This window comes from Bos indicus, chromosome 16, assembly GCF_029378745.1.
Source record: "Bos indicus isolate NIAB-ARS_2022 breed Sahiwal x Tharparkar chromosome 16, NIAB-ARS_B.indTharparkar_mat_pri_1.0, whole genome shotgun sequence".
Taxonomy (NCBI): Eukaryota; Metazoa; Chordata; class Mammalia; order Artiodactyla; family Bovidae; genus Bos; species Bos indicus.
In genome coordinates, this window is record NC_091775.1 from 30,952,290 (window position 1) to 30,975,969 (window position 23,680).

The window sequence follows — 23,680 nt, forward strand, 5'->3', positions numbered from 1 at the left end:
CAAATGATAAAAACAACAGTTATATTTGATGTGGGGACCAACTCTTGGGCCAGCAGCAAAGAGAAAAGCTAAACTCTCTAATTAAAGTGAGAAACTTAGAAGGGGCTAAAGTAGACTTGGGTCAGAAGAATCACCTGCCTCCCAGCAAAAAGAAATGCAAATCTTTTTTGAGGAAAAGAGTCTCAATGAAATCTAGGGTATTTTTTTTTAAGAGCATACAAATATGAGCTCACAACCATAGATTACCCAAACACCCAAAGGACAAACAACTATAAGCAAACATTACAAACAATAAAAATAAACCCCAATGTATCTGGATATTAGAATCATCAGATACTAATATATTGCTATATATAAAATGAAGAAATGAAAGGAAATTATAAAAATAGAAAAATGACAAAAGACTAAAATGATCAGGCAAAAAGACTATTGAAGTTGTTTATAAAACAATTTTATAGAGCATTTAGAAGTGAAAAAAATAAGAGAGGATATAATCACAAATCTAGAGGAAATCGAAAAAGGTAAAAGGATACAATGAAACATTTTATGCCAATAAACTTTTCAACTTGTGAAATGAACAAATTCCTACAAAACTAAATTTATCAAAACTGTTTCAAGAAGAAATAGAATGCCTAAATATGCCTGAATAGTTCTATAACAATTAAAGTAACCAAACCAATAGCTAACAAAATTTCCTCATCCCCCCAGCATGAAAGAAATCTCTAGACTCAGATGGTTTTACAGATGATTCCCAGTGTTTCAAGGATCAAAATGTTTCTCTTATACAAACTTTTCTAGGGAACAAAAAAGAGGCAGTGCTACTCAGCGAATTATATGAGACCAGTATAATCTTTATATATATTAAAAAAAAAAAGAAAGATGGTTTGTTTCCTTATTAAAGAAAACAAATTTAAAAAAATCCTAAAAAAATGACATTAGCAAATAAGTTCAGTGATATATAAAGTGGATAAACATGAACTCTGGAACTCAACTCCCTGTGTTGAAATTCCAGTTTCCCCACTTTCTAGCTCTATGATCTTGAACAAATGTACTTAAGCTTCTTTGTGTGGGATCTCACCATTTACATAAATACTATAACTACTGCTGCTGCTGCTACTACTACCAATACCTAAATCATAGGGTTCTGTAAAAGATTAAATGATCTAATATATATATAAAGCACTTAAAACAGTACTATTAGAACAGATACAACATAACTGCTACCTGTATTATCATATTAATATTTAGCAGACAATATATGGGTAATATAGTTTTAACCCAGAAGAGCAAAAATGTTTTAACATTAGAAAAAGTCTATAAACATAAGTCAGAAAACCAATTGATTAAAGGAGAACAATTATATAATTCCATCAATAGGTATTAACAAATTCCTAGAAATCTGTTGCAGTACTGTGCAAAAATAGTACATTTAATAAATTCAATACCCTTTTAATCAAAATGATTAGCAAAATAAGAAAAGAAGATAACCTTCACCAAAAACTTAGAGAAAACATTATTATTAATGATAAAATAGTAAAGATATTTTCTTGAAATCAGGAATAAGACAGGGATGGCTGCTATCATCACCTCTATTGAATGTTGTATTTGCGGTCCTAGCTTATACAGTAAGACAAGGAAAGAAAAAACAGTAAAAAAAACAAACAAAATTGTCATTATTTTATAAAACCTTAAAGAATCTCAAATATATTACTACAGTAAGAGTTTAGGAATGTTGCTAGGACAGAATCAGTAAGAAAGTAAAAATTTAAAGGTACAATTTACTGGGGACTTCAACGGTGGCTCAGATGGTGAAGACTCTGCCTGTAATGCAGGAGACCCAAGTTTGATCCCTGCGTCAGGAAGATTCCTGGAGAAGGGCATGGCAACCCAATCCAGCATTATTGCCTGGAAAATCCCATGGACAGAGGAGCTTGATGGAGTACAGTCCATGGGATCGCAAAGACTTGGACATGAAGGAGCAACTAACACTTTCTTTTCACAATTTAATATATGAAAACTTAGGATAATAAATTTAAGGAGAGGCAAACAAGACCTGCACAGAATTTTATGGAGAAACATTTTAAAATACTTTAAAGATACACAGATATACAAAGTTTGTGGATTAAATAATTTTATATTTTTGTACAGTTAGGCCTTTCTAAGCAAATTTTACTGAAACTTAGGACATGAGCAAGTCTTTATGACTAATTTAGACAGTGAGAAAACTGCAAAGAGATTTATCTCCTGGACTTAGGTGTTTACATTTCAAGGAGGGGCTGAGAGAGATAAGAGCTAGAACCAAGGAGACGTCCTCTTTTTAGAGCTGGAGAGTCGGACTTATCTTTTCACTGGAGTGACTCATTTGTATTTCAAAGGGTCCTAGATTCTTCTCTTTAGGTTTCTAAGGAGACCCTCAGAAAGGTGGGTAGAGATAGAGGGCAAGCATCTGCCTCTCTCCTCTGTATAAGCACCCTCATTCAGTTTTTTGGGACTCCTTCTCCTTGAGTTTTCTTTCTGAATGCAAACGATAATAATCTTGCCTTGCTCTTGAAATCCTGTGAGCATTTAGAGTGATATTAATATATAATGGATAAGAACTTAAAGACTCAATATTATAATGGTGTCAATTCTCCTGAAATTGTTCTATATAGATTTAATGCAATTTTAAATAAAATCCCATCACAGCCTTCAAGGACTAGAGAGTTGAATAAATGGAAATTTAATATATGAGAGAGGTGATACTGCACATCACTGAAGGAAGGAGGGCTTATATAATAAATGAACAGCTGGCTAGCTATATTGGAAAAAGTGAAAGTGGATCCTTATCTCATATGATACACAAAAGTAAATATCTGATGCATTAAAAACTTAAATATGAAGACCAAACTTATAAAAGGTCAAGATAAAAATTTAGGAGAATTGTTTTTTTACCTCAGACTTCTTAGATAAGCCAGCAAATGCAATAATCATAAAAATAAAGATTGATGAATTTCACTACTTTAAGACTAAAAACTTTTTGCTATTCAAAGGATCCTATAAAGAAAATGAAAAGACAAGCCACTAGCTGGGAGACTTCTGTAACATATATAATCGACAGAAGATTAGCATGCCAGAGAATTTCAAGAATTCTTACAGACCAATAAGGAAAAGACAAACAACCCAACAGAAAAATGTATGAAGGATATTAAGAGGTATTTCACAAAATAAGAAATACAAATGATAAAAGGACATGTGTGGAGTTACTCGACCTCGTTAGTAATTAAAGAATGCAAATTAAGGCCATACTAAAATATCATTTTAGACCTAAAATGTCAATTTAGATTAGGTTTTTCAAAAATAACATTTCTAATAATATGAAGCAATGCTGAATATAAAAATTCCTATGCACTACTGGTGGGAGTATAAATTGGTACAACCAGTGGAAAATGATTTGACATTATCATAAAAAATAGAATATCTGCATTGCCTATGACCCAATTATTCTATTTGTGCTTGTGTGTGTGTGTCTGCATGTGTATCTGGATATATGTTCAAGAATGTTCACAGCAACATCATTTATAGTAGTTATCAATTATAAGAAACCTAAATGGCCTGCAAACAAAAAATTAGATAAGTAAATTGTGGGTTTTGAAATAATAGTGTATTTTATAGCAACTAAGTGAATAATCAACAGTTATATTGATGAATTATAATATTTTATAAGCTTAAAAACAAGCAACACTAATATACTGTTTTGAGCTAAACATTCAGAAAACTAAGATCATGGCATCTGGTCCCATCACCTCATAGGAAATAGATGGGGAAACAGTGGAAACAGTGTCTGACTTTATTTTTTTGGGCTCCAAAATCACTGCAGATGGTGACTGCAGCCATGAAATTAAAAGACGCTTGCTCCTTGGAAGAAAAGTTATGACCAACCTAGATAGCGTACTGAAAAGCAGAGACATTCCTTTGCCAACAAAGGTCCATCTAGTCAAGGCTATGGTTTTTCCAGTGGTCATGTATGGATGTGAGAGTTGGACTGTGAAGAAAGCTGAGCGCTGAAGAATTCATGCTTTTGAACTGTGGTGTTGGAGAAGACTCTTGAGAGTCCCTTGGACTGCAAGGAGATCCAACCAGTCCATTCTGAAGGAGATCAGCCCTGGGTGTTCTTTGGAAGGAATGATGCTAAAGCTGAAACTCCAGTACTTTGGCCACCTCATTCAAGGAGTTGACTCATTCGAAAAGACCCTGATGCTGGGAAGGATTGGGGGCAGGAGGAGAAGGTGATGACAGAGGATGAGATGGCTGGATGGCATCACCAACTCGATGGACATGAATTTGAGTGACCTCCAGGAGCTGGTGATGGACAGGGAGGCCTGGTGTGCTGTGATTCATGGGTTTGCAAAGAGTCGGACACGACTGAGCGACTGAAATGAACTGAATATGTGATAAAATTTTTTTAACTAAAAGAATGATTAACATAAAATTCAAAACATTATGAGGGAAGTGGAGAGAAAGGGAAGGAAATGACTACCCAGGGCTATGCCATAAAATAGGTAATGGTCTATTTCTTAAGTTAGATGTTAGGTTTATCTATTATTTATATCAAAACTTATATAATACTATATAACATTATAACTTTATATATATGTATATTTATATATATAATGTTACATTTATTTTGTATATGCCTCAAATGAAAAAAATTTTAAAAAGAATATCTGCTGCCTGTAGGGTATCAGACAAATCATTTAAAATTCTTTATCAATATGTATTTCATTTTAGCACTACCCTCTTCTCAGAATATACTAAAGGATTTTTAATATCAAAACTTATTAAAAACTGGCAAAGTAACCATAAATCTAGATATCAGATGCTCATCCTTATTATGTTAACTAAGTTTGGCTGAGTAATCCTACCTTTAAATACATAATAATAACCATTGCTGCTAAGTCGCCTCAGTCGTGTCCGACTCTGTGCGACCCCACAGACGGCAGCCCACCAGGCTGCCCCATCCCTGGGATTCTCCAGGCAAGAACACTGGAGTGGGTTGCCATTTCCTTCTCCAATGCATGAAAGTGAAAAGTGAAAGTGAAGTCGCTCAGTCGAGTCTGACTCTTAGCGGCCCCATGGACTGCAGCCTACAAGGCTCCTCCGTCCATGGGATTTTCCAGGCAAGAGTACTGGAGTGGGGTGCCACTGCCTTGTGTGAATAATAACCACTAATAAAATATTATTAAAACAAATAGGACCTCTGCTATAAATTACAAATATTATTAAACTGACCATAAATATAAATGAATTTGTACCAAACACTGTTTGAAAGTGATTCAAGAAAAACATAAAAATTTACTAATGTAATTAATATTAAGAATTAAGATTAAGAATTCAGAAAAGACTTTACCAATCTGTCTATATATTTTTACCTTATTTAATTCTTCCCTTTCTTGTTGTAATGTCTTGATTTGTTTTTCATAAGCCTTGATTTGTCTAAAAGCATCATCTAATTCTCGCCTCACAGAATTAGCTTCTTCAAGTTGCTGTTCCAAGTGACTTGATTCTAAAAATAGGAGACAATGTTTCATTTACTATTTGCATAAAGACAAACACTCAACACCAACTATTTACAATAAATCTTCAAAAACTATCACTGAGTTGCTTTAAACCAAGTAAATTAAGTATCTTGAAATTGGTATTTAGCTTACTGACACCACATGTCACTGACTCATGACAATTAAATGCTTATCAGTTCACTGTAAAGATGGTGAATAGGTAATGCCAGTGTGAAGAGTAAATTTCATGTGCAAAGATATTGCACAAAATTTATGTGCAAAAATATCTTACATATTTATTAGAAAAAAGGCCATACTTTCAAAAAATAGTAACTTCAGAACGAATTAAAAACTTAAAACTTACAAAAAAGAACACAATCAATCAAACAAAACAGGTACATTTTCCTCAACTATTAGTTGGCATTCTTCTGTTGATAATCCTCAAATTACAGTATGATGCTCCAAATACTAATGCTCCAAATCACCCTGCTTGGTTTCACTAGTGGTGAAAGAATAAACTCTGATTTCTACAAGTAAATATTTGAAATAGGCTCAGGGAGTTGAGTAACTTGCCTAAAGTGACATTGCTAAATGAGGATCAGAGTCAACTACAGCCCACCAATCTTACATCAACTCTCCAACTAAAAAGGTAATGCAATTAAAAATATTTAACCATTATCAGTTCAAAAGAGTTATTTTAAAAACAAAATTATTAATGTTAATATATGCTTACATAAAATTTAATAAGTTGATATAAAATATCCCTGACATTAAAAGTAAATTAGCAAATCAAAGAATTAAAGCCAGTGAAAACAGAAATCTAAGCACATTCATTGTTAATTTTGTTCTAGATATTTTCTATTCTTTACAACCTTGTTACTTTGAGTGTCAACTCCACACAAGTAGCATTAGCATCCTCTGGGAGCCTATTAGAAATGCAGAATCTCAGGCCCCACATCAAACCTAATGAATCAGAATCTATATTTAACAAGATTCCCAGGTGGCTCATTTGCAAATTAAAGGTCGGGAATAAATGCACAAAGCATTGGGCATTGTTGAATTTGATGTTTTCAATAAATGAAGAATCCTGTTGAAGAGTATTTCATTTGCATAGAAAGTCCTGAAGTCAAGAAGTCAGCTAAATGTATTCACAAATTTACAAACTAACTGGTTCTGATTCCTTAGATTTATTAAAAGCTTATCTATATTAGGTATTATGAAGTCTAAATACATTTATAGATAGCACAGTTTTTAGCAATTTTGAAAATATCTGCAAAGTTACATTTAATTATTTTCATTTTGTCTTAATAGTATATAATAAGAAATGTTTTCCTTGAAGAACAATAGAAAATATCAATGGATGTTTAACCTTAAAGATGACAGATTTATATTCAGAAAATTACATTTTATCATTTTTTTCAAATTTCAGTTTATGTGGGAATTTTTTTGTTTATACTAATTTCTTTCAAACATCTTTTTTTGTTATTTTAAGTTTTCAGCATTTTTAGAATTTTAACAATTTCTGAAGTAGGTATCAATTTAGTTATTTCCAATAACTTGGAGTCACAATTTAGTATGTGACAGCTTATTTCTGTCATTTTTGGGGTCATTTTAATCAAATTTTATGGGTAAGCTATATCAATCTAGAGTAGAAGCATGGTACATTTAGCAATGCCTTCTGAGAACGCTCACTTCTTTCTTCTACCTTGAAAAGCTCTTCCCTAGCATGCTAAAATCTTTTGTAAATTATTGAGTCATTCATTTATCAAAACTGCTCTTCATTAGAAACAAAAAAAAAATCAGCAATTCATAAAATGTCTGTATCATATAACTTTTACAGCAAAGTGTATTAAATGTGACCATGTCAATACTCTTTAAGGATATTTTTATTGTTTTATTTCAATACAGGTTAAATTTTAGTTTTATCCCAGACATTTCATGTTAGAAGTTTTACAATGAAGTTGTTAAGGAGATATACAAAATACATGTCAGATTTTCATGATTCATATTTCAGACACTTCAGAAATGCCTAAAGAATTAAAAATATTCATTTAAACATCTGGTAAATTATGAGAAGTACATAAGGAAATGCACTAGATAAAGACGTTGGAAAAGACAAACATACCCAATTATTTATAAAATCCTCTAATATGGAGAGAAGTATAGTACCTGTAATTTGGAATACACAGAATTTTATATTGCCCCAAAGGAAAAAAAAAATCAAGAAAAGTCCAGAACATACTGAACTTTGGCCAACTATTATAAAACGGCTCAGGCAGAAGGACCTTCACTTTCACTACAACAAAGAGTTAATTCAATTAAAATTTTGAAAGAAATCCTTAAAGATTAACAAAAATATCTATTAAATATATGTCAACTTGATTTAGTCAAAACATTTAGATGAAATTATTATTTTTTTTGTGTGTGTGTAATAAAGTTTTATTAAAGTATAAAGGAGATAGAGAAAGCTTCTGACATAGGCATCAGAAGGGGGCAGAAAGAGTACCCGCTTGCTAGTGTTGACAATGAAGTTATATACTCTCTAATGAATCCAAAGAATGTCTGGAGGTTGTAAAGACCTCATCAGACCTACTCCCATAATTTACATTTTAAGATAACAGAATTAGCCAGAAGGTTTAATCCAAAGACTGTCCTTAATCCAGAGACTGTCCTCAGGCAGGATACATTATTGTTATATAATCCTAAGGAATGTGGAGAAAGAAAAAAAGTTTGTCCTTTCTTCCTCCTTGAGAACTCCAGACCCCTCTCTCCTTGGGGACCCCTAGACTCCCTATCAACCTGCCTAGGAAATGACTCTATCATTCCCCCCTTTTCTTTTAGGAGAATTATGTTGCCTAGGGAAAAGGGGCGTCGTTCTCATTCCATAACTACTTCTGAGCTGACAAGGGGCGTTGTCCCTAAATTGGTGAGGCAACATATTCTCCTAATCCTCATATTGAGGATATCTGATCCAGGGGCCCCAAATAGTAGCTGGAGGAAGCTACAGCAGTAGCAGGAGTTTGAGCAACCATTTGTAACTTAAAAGCTTTCATGCGGCTAGAAACAAATCCAGTTATACAATTACAGATGCAGGGAGCAAACAGTAAAAACAAAACAACCAGAATTAAAATTAAAAGTCACATTATGTCCATAGTTAAAGTACAAAGTGTTGCACCAGTCCATTTTAGGGTTGGTAGATGTCATCAGATGAAGAAGAGGCATCGCATGTGATTGTTGTTGAAGGTATTCACAGACTTGGAGAAAGTCTTTTCCTTGAAGTGGGGATGTCCACCATGGGAAGCCTTTCACTGACGAAGAAGGGAGCGCTCCGCAGACCCAGCAGTTAGACCGATTGTGGAATGCAGCATAAGAGTGAGCCCAGGACAGGAGGACATTGTCTTGAGGATCCAACGGCAGACTCAGGATATTTGGAGTCAGCAGAAGTAGACTCACATAGATTATCAGGCCCATCTGCTGCCCTTTGCTTAACTCTAGAGCTCGGGTCAGGGCCACAAGCTCCGCTAACTGAGCACTGGTTCCCTGGGGGAGAGATTTTGCTCCCAAAACCTGTTCAGCAGTCACCATGGCATAACCTGCTTTACGCTTTCCATCCCGAACAAAAGAACTGCCATCTGTAAATATTTCCATGTCAGGATTGGCTAATGAGGTATCCTTTAGATCCTCCCGAGCTGCATAGTTTAAAGTTAGGAATTGAGAACAATCGTGATCAGGTGTTTCGTTTTTCTTCTCAGGAAGGAAAGTGGCAGGATTTAGATTTCCACAAACTTTAAGCTTAGTTACTGGTCCTTCTAACAACAATGACTGATACTTAAGAAGCCTACTGTCTGTCATCCAAATATTAACCTTAGAATTTAAGATTCCACTCACATCATGAGAAGTCAGTACAGTAAGGTTTCGTCCATTAATTATTTTTAAAGCTTCAGGTGCTAATAAAGCCGCTGCCCCAATTACTCTTAGGCAGTGGGGCCACCCACATGAAACTACATCTAATTCTCTGCTTAGATAAGCAATAGGTTGCTGGTGAGGCCCTTGGGGTTGTGTCAAAACTCCCAATGCCACACCTTTTCTTTCAGTGACAAACAAATTAAATTCTGACCCTGTGGGCAAGCTCAGAGCTGGAGCTTGCAGGAGAGCAGTCTGAAGAACCTTAAAAGCCTTTTGAGTTTCTGGAGACCAAACCAGTTTGTCGGTTTGGGCCTGCTGAGTTTCAGCTATAAGTTTATATAAAGGTCGAGCAAGTTCCCCGTAACCCGGAATCCAAATGTGACAGTAACCTGTGATTCCCAAAAATCCTCTCAATTGTCTTCAAGTCATAGGTAGGGGGTGATTTAGTATAGGTTTAATTCTCTCAGGGCCTTTATTTAAAATCAGTTTTAGTGAATAAAGAGAAAAGCAATACTAGGGGAGTGAGATTAGCTCATACCAACCAAAACGTTCTTAAGTCACTGATGCGAGTAGAATCCTGAAACTCAAGGATTAAATGAGGGCAAAATACACAGCAATTTTCTTTGCACTGTGTAGTATATCTCAATATAAAAGATGGTCTCTGTCTTGAAGGTGATAGGAAGACAAGAGTAACGCTCTTTAAAAAGCAGAAAACCAATTACAAATTGTCGGGCAGGTTATATGGATGACAGAGGAAGTAAGAGACAGGCATGACTAAGGCGTTGCTGGCGGACTACAGTACAGTGGGGTCCACAGGGGCAGACGCCACTGAGCGACTAAGCACACACAAAGCAGCGCTCACGGAGGAGCACGACAGTCTGCAGAGGGGCTCAAACTGGAGGCAGATGAAGGCAGGCAGCACAAAGCACCTCTTTCTGATACGTAAAAGTGGTGTCACAGCTTTTCCATTGTGGTCTTATTTCCTCAAATAACTAGTAACTCTTCTGATGTGAAGAGATTTTACTTCTAAACTACGATGAAGGAAAAGAGTTCCATATTATCCTTCCCTCCATTCACTATTTTTCTTCTCAACTTACATAATGTAGGACACTATGTACATGTATTTGTGTGTTTGTGTGTGTGTGTGAGAGAGTGACACACACAGAAAAGAAGGAGAAAATGGATATAGGGAGACAGAGGAAGGGCAAGGGCATTTTAGAGTTGGAGACACAGACGGTAGTACACCCGCGGGGGCAGCGGCACATACCACCAACTTTGAGGCAATAAAAAGTATGGGGATATAAAGCACATTATAGGTCACAACAGATGTTTTATTTAGAAAACATACCTTTATTTTTCATATAAAAATATTAAATGAAAATATGAATTTTTGTCTGTATATGGTCAATATATATTGTGTGTCTGTTATACGGTATCAGGAAACTCTGTCCTACTTAAGAGTTTGAAGTGCGATGAGGAAAGCAAATACAAAAAAAAATGCAAATAATTATAAGTGTATTCAATTTTTTTAGGAGTTTAAAAATACTGGGTAACACATAGGGAAAAAAAAGAGAAAAACATTAATGTTGAGTAATAAAGATCTTGCTTATGAGGTATGTAGAGGCACAAGAGATTGAAGGTGACCTGGACACTTATTTTCCTTTCAAGCCAGGACTAAAGCCTCAAGGACTATTCATCAGGCAGGTCCTCAGGGGCCCACTTGTTTTATCTCTTGCTCTTTAAATCAGCAAACTATTTAAGACAGCTTGGATACAATTATGAATGAGACATATCTAACCTCAATTTTACCACTATGCCTCTAGTATCTAGTGTAATTTTTGGTATACAGAAGCAACTCAACACGTATGTCTATGGACTGAATTAAGAAAGAATAAATGTTGCTGGCAAGAATGTAAGTGGTATAGCCACTGTATGGCAATTCCTAAAAAATCAAACACATAATTAGCATGTAATTCAGGAATTCTGCTTATTATACACCCAAAAAAGACTTTGTACAGATATTTGTACACTCATCTTCACAGCAGTATAATTCACAATAAACAAAAGGTGGAAGCAGCCCAAGGGGTCCATTGGTAAATAGATGGATAAACAAAATGTGGCATACACATACTGTGGAATATCATATTAAGGGAGGAAATTATGACACATGCTGTAACATGGATAAATCTTGAATATACTACACTAAGTGAAATAAGTCAGTCACAAAAGGACAAATATTTGATGATTCTATTTATATGAGTTTCCCAAAGTAGTCAAATTCAAAGGAACAGAAAGTAGAATGGTGGATGCCAGGTATTAGTGGGTGGCAGGAACAAGAGTTACTGTTTAATGGATCAAGTGTTTCAGTTTGAGATAATGGAAGGTTTTGGAGATGGATGGCGTCGGTTGCACAGCATTGTGAATGTGCTTAATGTTACTGACTGTACATTTAAAAATGGTTAAGATGGCCATTTTTATCTTATGTATTTTCTTACCACCACCAAAAAAAAGTCACCCAGTTGTGTCCAACCCTTTGTGACTCCATGGACTGTAGCCCATAGGATTTTCCAGGCAAGAGTACTCGAGTGGGTTGCCATTTCCTTCTCCAAAAAGGTTTAAAAAAAACGAATGAATGATATTTCAGAGATGGAATAAAATTGAGAGTATCACTGAGAGTAACACATGATCAAGAAAAAAGTGCTTGGAAAGGAAGAATACTAAAAGGGATATAGCCTTTTTCACTGATTATATTCCAAACTAATGAGATTAGTCCTATAAGCACTGAACTTAAAGAGAAGTTAGGAATAAAGGAAGGACATTATTCAACCAATAATTTAACGGCCATCAATTTCCCTAGTTGGGTAATTCCAGGGACCATTTATTTGCAGGTAAGGGATGTAAGCATGTTGGAAATTGCCTATAAAGATACAATGCAGGAACACACATTAGGAAGTGGTCAGAAATTTCCAAGAATGAGATTTCATTTAGTCATTTATTTACTCAGTCATCAACAAATATTGATTTAGGGATTTTTATGTGCCAAGCACTATTACAGGCACTTCAATATATCAAAGAATACAATACTCAAAGTCACTGTTTTCAAGGAGCTTACAGTCTAGTAGAGAGGTGAGGGAAGTAAAGCAATATACAAATTAAAAAAAAATTGGTGGTGGTGAAGTTTCACAGTGTGTCAGGACACTGAAACTACACAGTGCTAAGTTCTCTGGCTTTTCTTTTTGGTTCTTATTTCATAGACTCAGAGCTGAAGAAACCAGCAACCCAGAAATTCTAACAGAAACAGAGAATAAAGGCCCAAAGGTTACTCTTCGTAGCCAAAGAACCAAGTAAGGGGCAAACTAGCAAGACAGGAAAGTTTTAGAAAATAACCACTCTGCTCAAGTTAAACACAACAGAAAGCACTGGGGCCCCATGCCCACCTATGTCATACGTCAGCCAGGGACAAGTGAGGAGCTAAATTCCCAATCCAATTTCCAATTGGGTATGTGCCCAAACACACCTGAGGGTAAGTAGAGAAGGGAGAGCAGGATTTTCAACTGCCTTGGCTGGTAACAAGCCTCTTTTCACACAAGTGTCAGTGAAAACTACAGGGAGAACCAGGACGTCCACCCCCGACCCAGCAGTAATGACGATCTTCCCCTTCTCCCTATTGGGGTGCCATCAGAAAAGAGCTTTCACCATCGCCCAGCAGTAATAAGGCCACCCCTATCATAGTATTAGGCAGTGGGCTGGAACTTCCATTCCCTTCCAGGAATAACAAGGAGCCCTTCATTGGGTGTCAAAGGAGGCCAGGTGGGGAAACTGGATTTCTACCTCCACCTGGCAATAAGGAGATGGTAACCTCATCTCCATTGCTGGAGTGGTGTCCAGAAAAGCCAGCTAACGTGGAAGGTTAAATAAGATCCGCTGTCATTAATCAAAACCACTCATCCTACCAAGAACTAGAAAAATCTCAATTTGAATAAGAAAAGAAAATCAATGGATGCTGACACCAAAATATTTAACAAAGATGTTAGAATAATCTGATAAGATATTAACACATCTATGATAAAAATGCTTCAATAAGCAATTATACACATATTTGAAACAAATGAATAAACAGAAGACCAGAGCAAAGACAAAAAAATCTCAGCAAAGAAATGGAAGGTTAAAGAACAAAATGGAAATTTTAGACATTAATAAAATAAAAATCTTGACAGGTGGATTCTGCAGCACAGGGGAGGTGTCAAAGGCATCCGTGAACTTGAAGATAAAACAACAGAAATTGGCCAATCTGAATAACAGGAAAAAAATAAAATAAAATAAAAACAAAAATGAACAGAACCTCTGGGAGCTGTGGGATGATTAACAAAAGATCTTACACCTGTGTCATCAGAGTCTCAGAAGAAGAGAAAGTAGGCAGGTCTGTAAAAGTACTTAGAGAAATAGTCTAAAAAATTCTGAAATTTGGAAAGACTGATAAACCTAAAGATTCAAGAAGAACAAACACAAAATAGAACAAACCCAAAGAAATTCATGCCCAAACACATCATTAAACCCAAGAAAACTAAAGAAAAAGAAAAACTGTGCAAGCAGTCAAGAGAAAAACACTTTGTGTAAAGGGGAAAAAAATACTCAGAATGACAGTGAATGTCTCCTCAGAAAACATGAAACCTAGAGGAAGCAGTATGGTATTTTTCAGATGCTTAAACAAACAAACAAAAAAGCTAGAAAACTTACAATATAGACTATGTCCAGCAAAAATATTTTTTAGGAATAAAGGGAAAATCAGGACATTCTTTGATAAAGAAAAATGAAGAGAATTTGTTGGTAGCAGACCTTCCTTTAAAAAATAGTTAAAGTCTCTAAATAGAAAGCAAACAACAAAACAAGGAATTCAACAATATCAGGAAGAAGAGCATCATATAAAAGTATGGGTAAATACAATGGAACTTTTTTCTCACCTTAAGTTTTCTAAATTATATTTCATAGTTTAAGAAAACATAACCTTGTCTGATGTGCTTCTAAAATAGCTGAAGAGGAAATAATTAAAACAATTAAATAATAAACCGAGAGAATAAGTAGCTGTCATCAACATAAAATAGATTGTAATATGATATTTTATGCATGCCTTATGGAAATCACAAAGCAAAAATCTTCAGGAGCTACACGAAAGAGAAAGAGAAGGAAATCAAAGCACCACTATGGAAAAATCATCAATTCACTGAGCGCCAAAGAATTGATGGTTTTGAACTGTGGTTCTGGAGAAGACTCTTGAGAGTCCCTTGGACAGTAAAGAGATCAAACCAGTCAATTCTAAAGGAAATCAACTCTGAATATTCATTGCAAGGACTGATGCTGAAGCTGAAGCTCCAATACTCTGGCCACCTGATGTGAAGAACTGACTCACTGGAAAAGACCCTGATGCTGGGAAAGATTGATGGCAGGAGAAGGGGATGACAGAGCATGAGATGGCTGGATGGCATCACTGACTCAATGGACATGAGCTTGAGCACACTCTGGGAGATGGTGAAGGACAGGGAAGCCTGGCATGCTGTAGTCCATGGGGTCACAAAGAGCTGGACACAACTGAGCAACAACAGTAACAAATGAAGTCAGTAAGAGAGGAAGCCTGGAACAAAGGAACTATAAAATTGTCAGAAAACATAAGATGACATTAGTAAATCCATACCTACTCAATAATTACTTTAGATATAAATGGATCACATTCTCCAATAAAGACCTCAAGTGACTGAATGGATAAAAAACCAATACCCAACTACCTGCTGCCTATGAGACACACATAGGCTCAAAATGCAGGAATGGAAAAAGGTATTCCATGCAAATGGAAACCAACAGAGAACAAGGGTAGCCACACTTTTATCAGACAAAATGGAAGATAAGTAAAAAATAGTAACAAGAAACGAAAAAGGTTATTATATAATAATAAAGGGGTCAACTCATCAACAGGATACAATAATTATAAATTTTTATGACCCCAGTATTGTAGTGCCTAAATATATTAAGCAAATGCAATAGATCTGAAGGGAGAAATAGACAACAATACAATAACAGTAGGGGACTTCAGTGCTCTACTTTCAACCATGGATACACTATGCAGACAGAAAATCAATGAGGAAACACTGGACATGGCTTATATTTCAGACCACTAGGACCTAACCAAAAAATTCCAACCAACAGCAGCACACATACAGTCTTCTCAAACACTGGAACATTTCTTCAGGGTACATCAAGTTAGGTTACAAAACAAGTCTTAACAAATTTAGAAAGACTGAAATCATACCAAGGAATTTTTCCAACCACAAAATATGACACTAGAAATTACTAAAGAGAAAAACTGGAAAAATTCACAAAAATGTGGAAAGTAACACATTCCTGAGTAACCAGTGGGTCAAAAAGAAATTAAAAGCGGAACTTCAAAAAAAATCTGGAAACAAATGAAAATATAAAAAATATATCAAAACTTATGGAATGCAGCAAAAGCAATTCTAAGAAGGAAGTTCACAGCATTAAACACAGCAAAACAAAACAAAACTCAGGATACCTAGCTTTACAGGTTAAGCAACTAGAGTAAGAATACTGAATTAGTAATCAAAGTCGTCCCGACAAAGAAAAATCTAGGGCTTGATGACTTTACTGGTGAGTTCTACTAGACACTTTAATAAGAGTCAATGTCAGTTCTTCTTAAACTCTTTCATAAAATAAAAGAGGGAGTACTCTCAAACTCATTTTACGAGGCCAGCAATACAACAATTACGCTGACACCACAGCCAAAAGCAAAAATCAATAAGTGAGACTACATCAAACTAGAAAGCTTCTGCACAGCAAAGGAAACCATAAACAAAATTAAAAAGCAACATACAGGATGGGAGAAAATGTTTGCAAATCAAATATCTGACAAAGTATCTGTGAAAATCAATAGAAGCCTCACTAAAATGGAGTTGGGAGGCCAGACGGGGGAAACTCAACACAGACCTCTCTACATCAATTACAGAAAGAACTGTCAATTATAGACAAAGCATCAATTACAGGCCCCAACGGGAAAGACAGTATATCACATCTCGTACAAAAAATCAATTACCCCAGGAACTCAGTCAATGAGAAACCATCATCACCCTAAACTCTCACTTTTCCCCAATGAACTTTCATTCAAAACAATCTTTCTCAACTTTCTCATTTTTCTCTATAAAATAATGTTCCTCTACTTTGTTAGACTTGGCTATGGATTTTGCTGTGGCTTGCTTGCCCTATTGCAATTCTCTGGTATTCCCAAATAAACCCATTATTTTTTCTGGAAAAATAACTGACTTTTATTTTTAAGGTCAACAAGTTAATAGAGACAAATAATCCCATTCAAAAAGGGGTAGAGGAGCTAGAGACATTTTTCTAAAAAAAGACATACAGACAGCCAACATGAAAAGGTGTTCAACATCACCAATTATCAGGGAAATGTAAATCAAACCACAGTGAAACATTATCTCACACCTGTCAGAATGGCTGTCATCTAAAAGATAAGAAATAAAAAGTGTTGGCAAAGATGTGGAAAAAAGGGAACCCTTTTGCAGTACTGGTGGAAATGTAAATTGGGGCTCCTACTACAGTAAACAGTATGGAGAGGCTTCAAAAAATTAAAAACAGAACTACCATATGATCCAGCAACACTATTTCTGGTATTTATCAGAATGAAACAAAAACACTGACTTAAAAAGACGTGTGCACTCTCATATTCATTACAGCATTATTTAAAGTAGCCAAGACACAGAAGCAAGCTAAGTGCCCACTGATGGATGAATTGATAAAATGTGTGTGTGTGTGTGTGTGTATAACAGAATATTTTTCAGTTATAAAAAAATAAAAGAAATTTTGCCATTTGTGACAATATGAATTGGACCTTGAGCACATTATGCTAACTGAAATAAATCAGACAGAGAAGACAAATACGGTAAAATCTCACTTATAGTTGGAATCTAAAACAACAACACCAAATGGAACTCATGGGTATAAAGAATACTGGTGGTTCTAAGAGACAGGGGTGCAGGGTATATTAAAGGAGGGAAGATGGTCAAAAGATACAAACTTCCAGTTATATAATACATAAACACTGGGGATGTAATATAAAACACTGGTGTCTACAGTAAATAATACCATACTGTATATTTCAAAGTTAATAACAGAATAGATCTTATAAGTCCTCATCACACACACAAAAAAGAAAATTGAGACTATGTATGGTGATGGAAGTGAACTAAACTTACTAAGGTGAATATTTCACAACATATACAAATACTGAATTGTTATGTTGTACATCTGAAACTAACATAATGTTACATGTCAATCATATTTAAAAAAAACAAAAAAGGAAAAGCAAACTAAAAACTCAGAAAAAGGTAACACAAAAAAGGAGAAAAAACACAACAAAGACCAGTATCTCTCATGTATACAGATTAAAAAAATCCTTAACACAATATTGAAAATAGAATTAATTTATAAAAATAAATATACACCATGACCAGGGATGTATATATTCCAGGAATATAAAGTTGATTTAATATTTCAAAATCAACCGATTTAATTTACCATAGTATAAGGTTAACTAAGGGAAAAAACACATGCTTATATCAATCAATGCAAAAAATATATTTGACAAAGTTCAATATCTATTCATGAAAAACCCTTAGAAATGTAGAAATAGAGGAGAGTTTCTATAATATAAAAAGCTTGATAAAGAGTATCTATAAAAATTCTACAGCTAATATTACACTTAAAGGTGAAAGACTTAATGCTTTCCCCCTAAGATAGGAAAGAAAACCAGGACATCTGTTCTCACCACTCTTCTGCAACAAAGTGCTACAAGTTCTAGCCAGTAAGATAAGAAAAGAAAAAGCACCCAGATCAGAAAGGGCAAAAGAAAATTGTTCATATTTGCAGCTGCATAATGGTCAGCAAAGAAAACCCCAAGGAATCTTAAAAACAAAAACAAAACCAAAAAACCCTCCTAGAACATATTAGTGAGATGCGCTGTGCTGTGCTTAATCGCTCAGTCGTGTCCAACTCTTCCCACCCCATGGACTGTAGCCCACCAGGCTCCTCCATGGGGATTCTCCAGCTAAGAATACTAGAGTGGGTTGCTGTGCCCTCCTCCAGGGGATCTTCCCAACCCAGGGATTGAACCCAGATCTCCCGAGTTGCAGGCGTATTCTTTACCATCTGAGCCATCAGGGAAGCCCATTAGTGAGATAGGTCTATGTAAACAAGTTTTCCAAATCCGTATCACCTCTTTGAAGACACCTTAGTAACCATACTATCTGGTGCCTTGTGTTCCACTGCTTTTTTAGTGCCATAAAACTCAAATATACTAAGTGCTACACAATGTTTCGGTGTTGACATCAAAGTAAATTTTTCTATTTATAATATTCCAAATCTTATTCATTTTTAGAAAGAAAAATCTACAGAAATTTGATGAAGATATTTTTCTTAAAAGAGCTACTTAAAAAAAGAGAACAGCATAAATTATGCTCAAATTTTAAGTCTCCTTGTGTCTTAATATTTTATTTTAAATAGTCCTTTTTTATAAAAGACACTGTCAGATTCCTTCTTTTCTTTACTTGTTTTGGCCTAAAACCACTTTTCTAGAGAGGTCTGACTTTCCTAGCTAAAACAGTATCTTTTTTCTTCCCTCTACTCTCTCTTTCTCTCCCTATACTTACTGAGATCATGTGATACCTTTAAATCCTGCAAAAGGTTCACTCACAGAACAAACCAAAGACGGAACAGTCAGTAAGACTCCACTGATCAGGCAATGAGCCCTCCTCAGCTCTTTATTTCTCTATCCTCATCTCCACCCATTCCACCTGCTTCCTCATTCTGCTCTAGCCACACTGTCTTCTTACGTTTAATTTGAACTCACAAGGCATAGTTTTGACTGTAGGGATTTTGCACTGGTTGAGCTGTCTTCTCGGATCATGTGTTTCCCATTTAACTGTCTGGTTAATCCCCTTTACCTTTTTCAATATTTTGCTCATGTGGACTACCCTATTTAAAACAATAAAACTTATCATCTTAGACTTTAGACCCACTCTCCTTATTCTCCTCTATTTGTAAGCACTTATCAGCTTGCAACATACCATATCATTCACAAAGGTGCATAGTTACTGTTTCATGTCTCGTGTTTGCCCTTCACTCCAGTAAGAATTTTTATTGGTTTGTTTAGTACTGCATCCCAAGAACATAAAATAATGCCTAGTACATAAATATTTATTGAATGGAATAAATGATGAATAGATATAATAGGCATATCAACAATTATCATAATTAATTTCAATTAACTTCAGCAATACACTGAAAAATGAACCACTCATTTAAATGCTTTGCCAGACAAGTTTCCACTAATTATTCCAAACTAATAGGTCCTCCCAAAAAGTCATGTTTTTTCACTTAAATCTGGGTAAGGTGCTCCTCTTTGTGCACTCTCCATGTACCTGTGTTTATCTTCTGACCTTTGTCGACGTACTGCAAAAAACTATTTCTTTATCTTTTTCCAAGACCAAAACATGAGCTCCTTGACAGCAGAGCCATTCTTGTTTGCTTTTCCCTCACTGGCATACAGCTCACATCACTTAACACATAACAGGTACTCAATAAATGTTTTTTTGTGTGTGAATAAAACACTTAAAAATATCTACTAAACTGAATTAATAATGAATCAGGAATTTACCTCTTACTTGTTTCCTTAGTTTTTCAATTTCTTCTTTTAAGCTTTTTATTTCTAAATCTTTGCTTGCTGTTAGTGGACCATCAGCAGTTGAATACTGCAGAGCCTGGACAGTCTGCGTTGACTCTTTAAAAAAAGAAAGAATGAGAAATATACCCACATTCTAAAATTGAAAAACTAATGCCAATATATTTCTTTTCTAGGGAAATCTTTACTTAATTCAACTGGTCAAAGCATCTACCCACTGACAAAAAAAGCATGTAAACAGATTAAAATTAAGTCACAAAACTCCACTAGAGTTATAATGTCACTAGAATTATAACTATCTACCTTCTAATATAGGTGGTCTTCAGTTTTAAATACTGTTGGTACACTCTGCCAGTGAGTCGACCATTCAGTTCCCTTTCATCCTAGCATAAACTGTCATCAAAATGTATGTCAGGTGATATATGAAAAACTGAATCTGGTGTATGAAGAGAGGTTTAAAGATGTTAATACAAAACATGTAGAAGAGCTGGCCTTCCAAATGTCATGTATGAAAATGGAGGCCCACCTACAGATGACTTGGTTCATCAGCTTGTTGTTCTAATTGAAAGATAAAAAGTACTAAAGAAGCATTAAATATAGTCAGGCATATTTCCAGACACCATCAAAAGAAAAAAAAGAAATGGTCCTAAAATAATTATTCTGCCAGCTCATGGAAAGATCCCAAATAGTAAATTTCTACCTCATCATAATTTTTTTGTTAGCACAAATCATTACTGATCGCTTTAGATTACTAATCTTATGCACACATTGCTTTAGGTAACCTATTACTTATATACATATATTACTTATTTATAAGACTCTGATGCTGGGAGGGATTGGGGGCAGGAGGAGAAGGGGACGACAGAGGATGAGATGGCTGGATGGCATCACTGACTCGATGGACGTGAGTCTGAGTGAACTCCCGGAGTTGGTGATGGACAGGGAGGCCTGGCGTGCTGCGATTCATGGGGTCACAAAGAGTCAAGACATGACTGAGCGACTGAACTGATCTGAAAACTCCAAGGGACTGTGACCTTCAGAAGATGGAGATTTTCTAATTTATATTCATCATCTGTATAGAGAACAGTATCATTATATTCACATGATGGTGGTCCATATTTGTTAATTTGAATTAAAGGTGTAAGATACACCATATTGTGCATTCAATCACGACCTTTCACATCCAGTATTTTTTACACATTTCTTTTTCTTTGGTTTCAAAAACATATTAAAAATTGGTACATTCTGTATTTATTATTTTTAAAAAACATTTTTTCTTTTTTTAAGACATCTAAGTTGAGAGTAGAAAATGGGGAGGCATAAACGTATCCACTGGACATTAGTTGGTTTTTTCCTTCAACAACCCCCACACTGCAGGGTATGGAGGTGCAGGAGGTATCCTTGCTCCTCTTTGCCATCTCTGTCCTTCCCATAAATCCCAGATCTTCTAAAATGCCCATTACCTGTTTATCATAGTTACCCACTGTCCTTCTTTTCATTACAACTCTTTTTATTATTATCTTTAGTGACTTTAACACAAAAGAGACAACCTATCCAGCTGGCTTCACAGGCACACATATCTGCTATGCAGCCACTGTTAGGGCTGTTTGCCCAGCAGCTATTCCTCTCTCCAGGTGTTTTAATTAGCGGTCAGGACTTTGAAACAACTATTATTAATAAAGAAAACAAATGAAAAAGTAAACAAAAAATGGGGAATTTCAATGGAGAACTGAAAACTGTAAGAATAAAGCAAATGGATATTCCTGAACTAAAAGAGACAATATCTGAAATTAAGACTCATTGAATGGATTCATATCAGAACAGATATAGCAGATGACAAGACAAATGAACCTAAAGGCAAGTCTATAGAGAATTAAGCACAAAAAAACCTAACAATGGAAGAAATGAGACTGAGAATAAAAGGAATAAGGGACACAGTCTAAGATATATGTAACTGGAGTCCCAGAAAGAGAGGAGATTGTGAATGGAGCAAAAGAAATATTCAGAGATTATGAACAGAATTTTCTAAAACTGATGAAAGATATCAATCAAGTATTCAGAAGCTCAGTTAATCCCAAACAGGATTTACATTAATACAAAGAAACTTTACCAGGTAGATCATAGCCATCCTGCTTGAAATTGAAGTTAAGGAGAAATACTTAAAAACGGCTAGAGTATATTTAAGAAACCAAGACTAACAGCTGACTTCTCAAATGTACTGGAAATCAGAAAACAATGCCATGAAATCTGTAGAGCATTGAAAGAAAACACCTTCCAAGCTAGAATTCTAAACCAGCAAATATTCTTCAAAAATGAAGGCATCTCAGACAAACAAAATCTGAGTGATTGAGTCACAACACATGTAATCATAAGAAACACTAAAGGAAATTTTCAGACTAAAGAAAAAAGGTTCTGGATGGATACATGGATCACCAGGAGAAAATAAAGAATACAAAAAGAGTAAACATGTGGGTAAATAAAAAGCTATTTTATAAATAAATGAGTATAAAGCAAGAATAAAATAAAAGTATTGAAAGGTTTACAACACAGAAACAGGTAAACTATAAAACAACGACATAAAGGGCTTGTCATAAGGGTCTGATACTGTTTGTGAAGTGGTAAAATAAAACTTATTTAAAAGACATGTAAGACCTAATGGAAAAAAAGGGAGCTGAATATTGACTGAAATTTCAATATTCAAATAGACAGTAAATATATGAAAAGATATCAACCTTATTACCTACAAGGAAAATACAAATTTAAAATCATAGCAAAACTCCAATATACAGATATCAGAATGGTTAAAATTTTGAAAAGCTGACAATATCTAGTTCTGATGGGGATATACAGTAAGTGAACTCCGGGAGTTGGTGATGGACAGGGAGGCTTGGCGTGCTGCGATTCATGGGGTCGCAAAGAGTCAGACACGACTGAGCGGCTGATCTGATCTGACACAGATATTCAGACCATTTCATCCAAGGTGTTGTTGTTGAACATTTGAGTTATTTCCAGGTATTGACTATTTTAAACATGGTTTCTGTGAATGTTGTTATATATTTCTTTTGATGGTCATATGTACTTATTTCTCTTGGATATCTACCTAGCAGTAGGATTTCTGGGTCATGGGATAGTGTATTTTCAGATTTAGAAAATGTTGCAAAGAGTTTTCAAAAGTGATTAATTGTATCAGTAGTTTCGCTAATAATGTATGAGTTTCACTTACTGTATCATCATTGGATAATTTGTTTTAGTATTTATGTACAATATAATACTATACTAAGCAGCAGTTTTAAAAAAGGACACACTACTGATATATAAATAACATGGAAAACCCTGTTACCAAAAAAATAGACACAAAAGACAATATACTGTATGAACATGCATACTGTATGAAATGTAGATACTGTATGGCTTCAAGAAAAGGTAAAATTCATGCTGAAAAATTCTGAATACTGTTTACTTCAGAGTTGTAGGTTACAAACTG

At 35.1% G+C, this 23,680-nt stretch overlaps 1 protein-coding gene across 19 annotated transcripts in view; it reads right to left on the bottom strand.

Annotated features, from left to right (window-relative positions):
• The window catches only part of CDC42BPA (CDC42 binding protein kinase alpha), a 299,393-nt gene that overhangs the window by 101,035 nt on the left and 174,678 nt on the right, over positions 1-23,680 (bottom strand). For 18 of the 19 annotated variants that reach the window (XM_070768072.1, XM_070768070.1, XM_070768077.1 and 15 more), the window contains exons 11-12: positions 20,173-20,295; positions 5,409-5,542 (exon numbers count right to left, since the gene is read on the bottom strand). In XM_070768072.1, coding sequence (XP_070624173.1) covers positions 5,409-5,542; positions 20,173-20,295 — 257 coding nt within the window. The remainder of the gene's footprint in view (positions 1-5,408; positions 5,543-20,172; positions 20,296-23,680) is intronic. The other variant, XM_070768074.1, reaches the window with a different exon arrangement.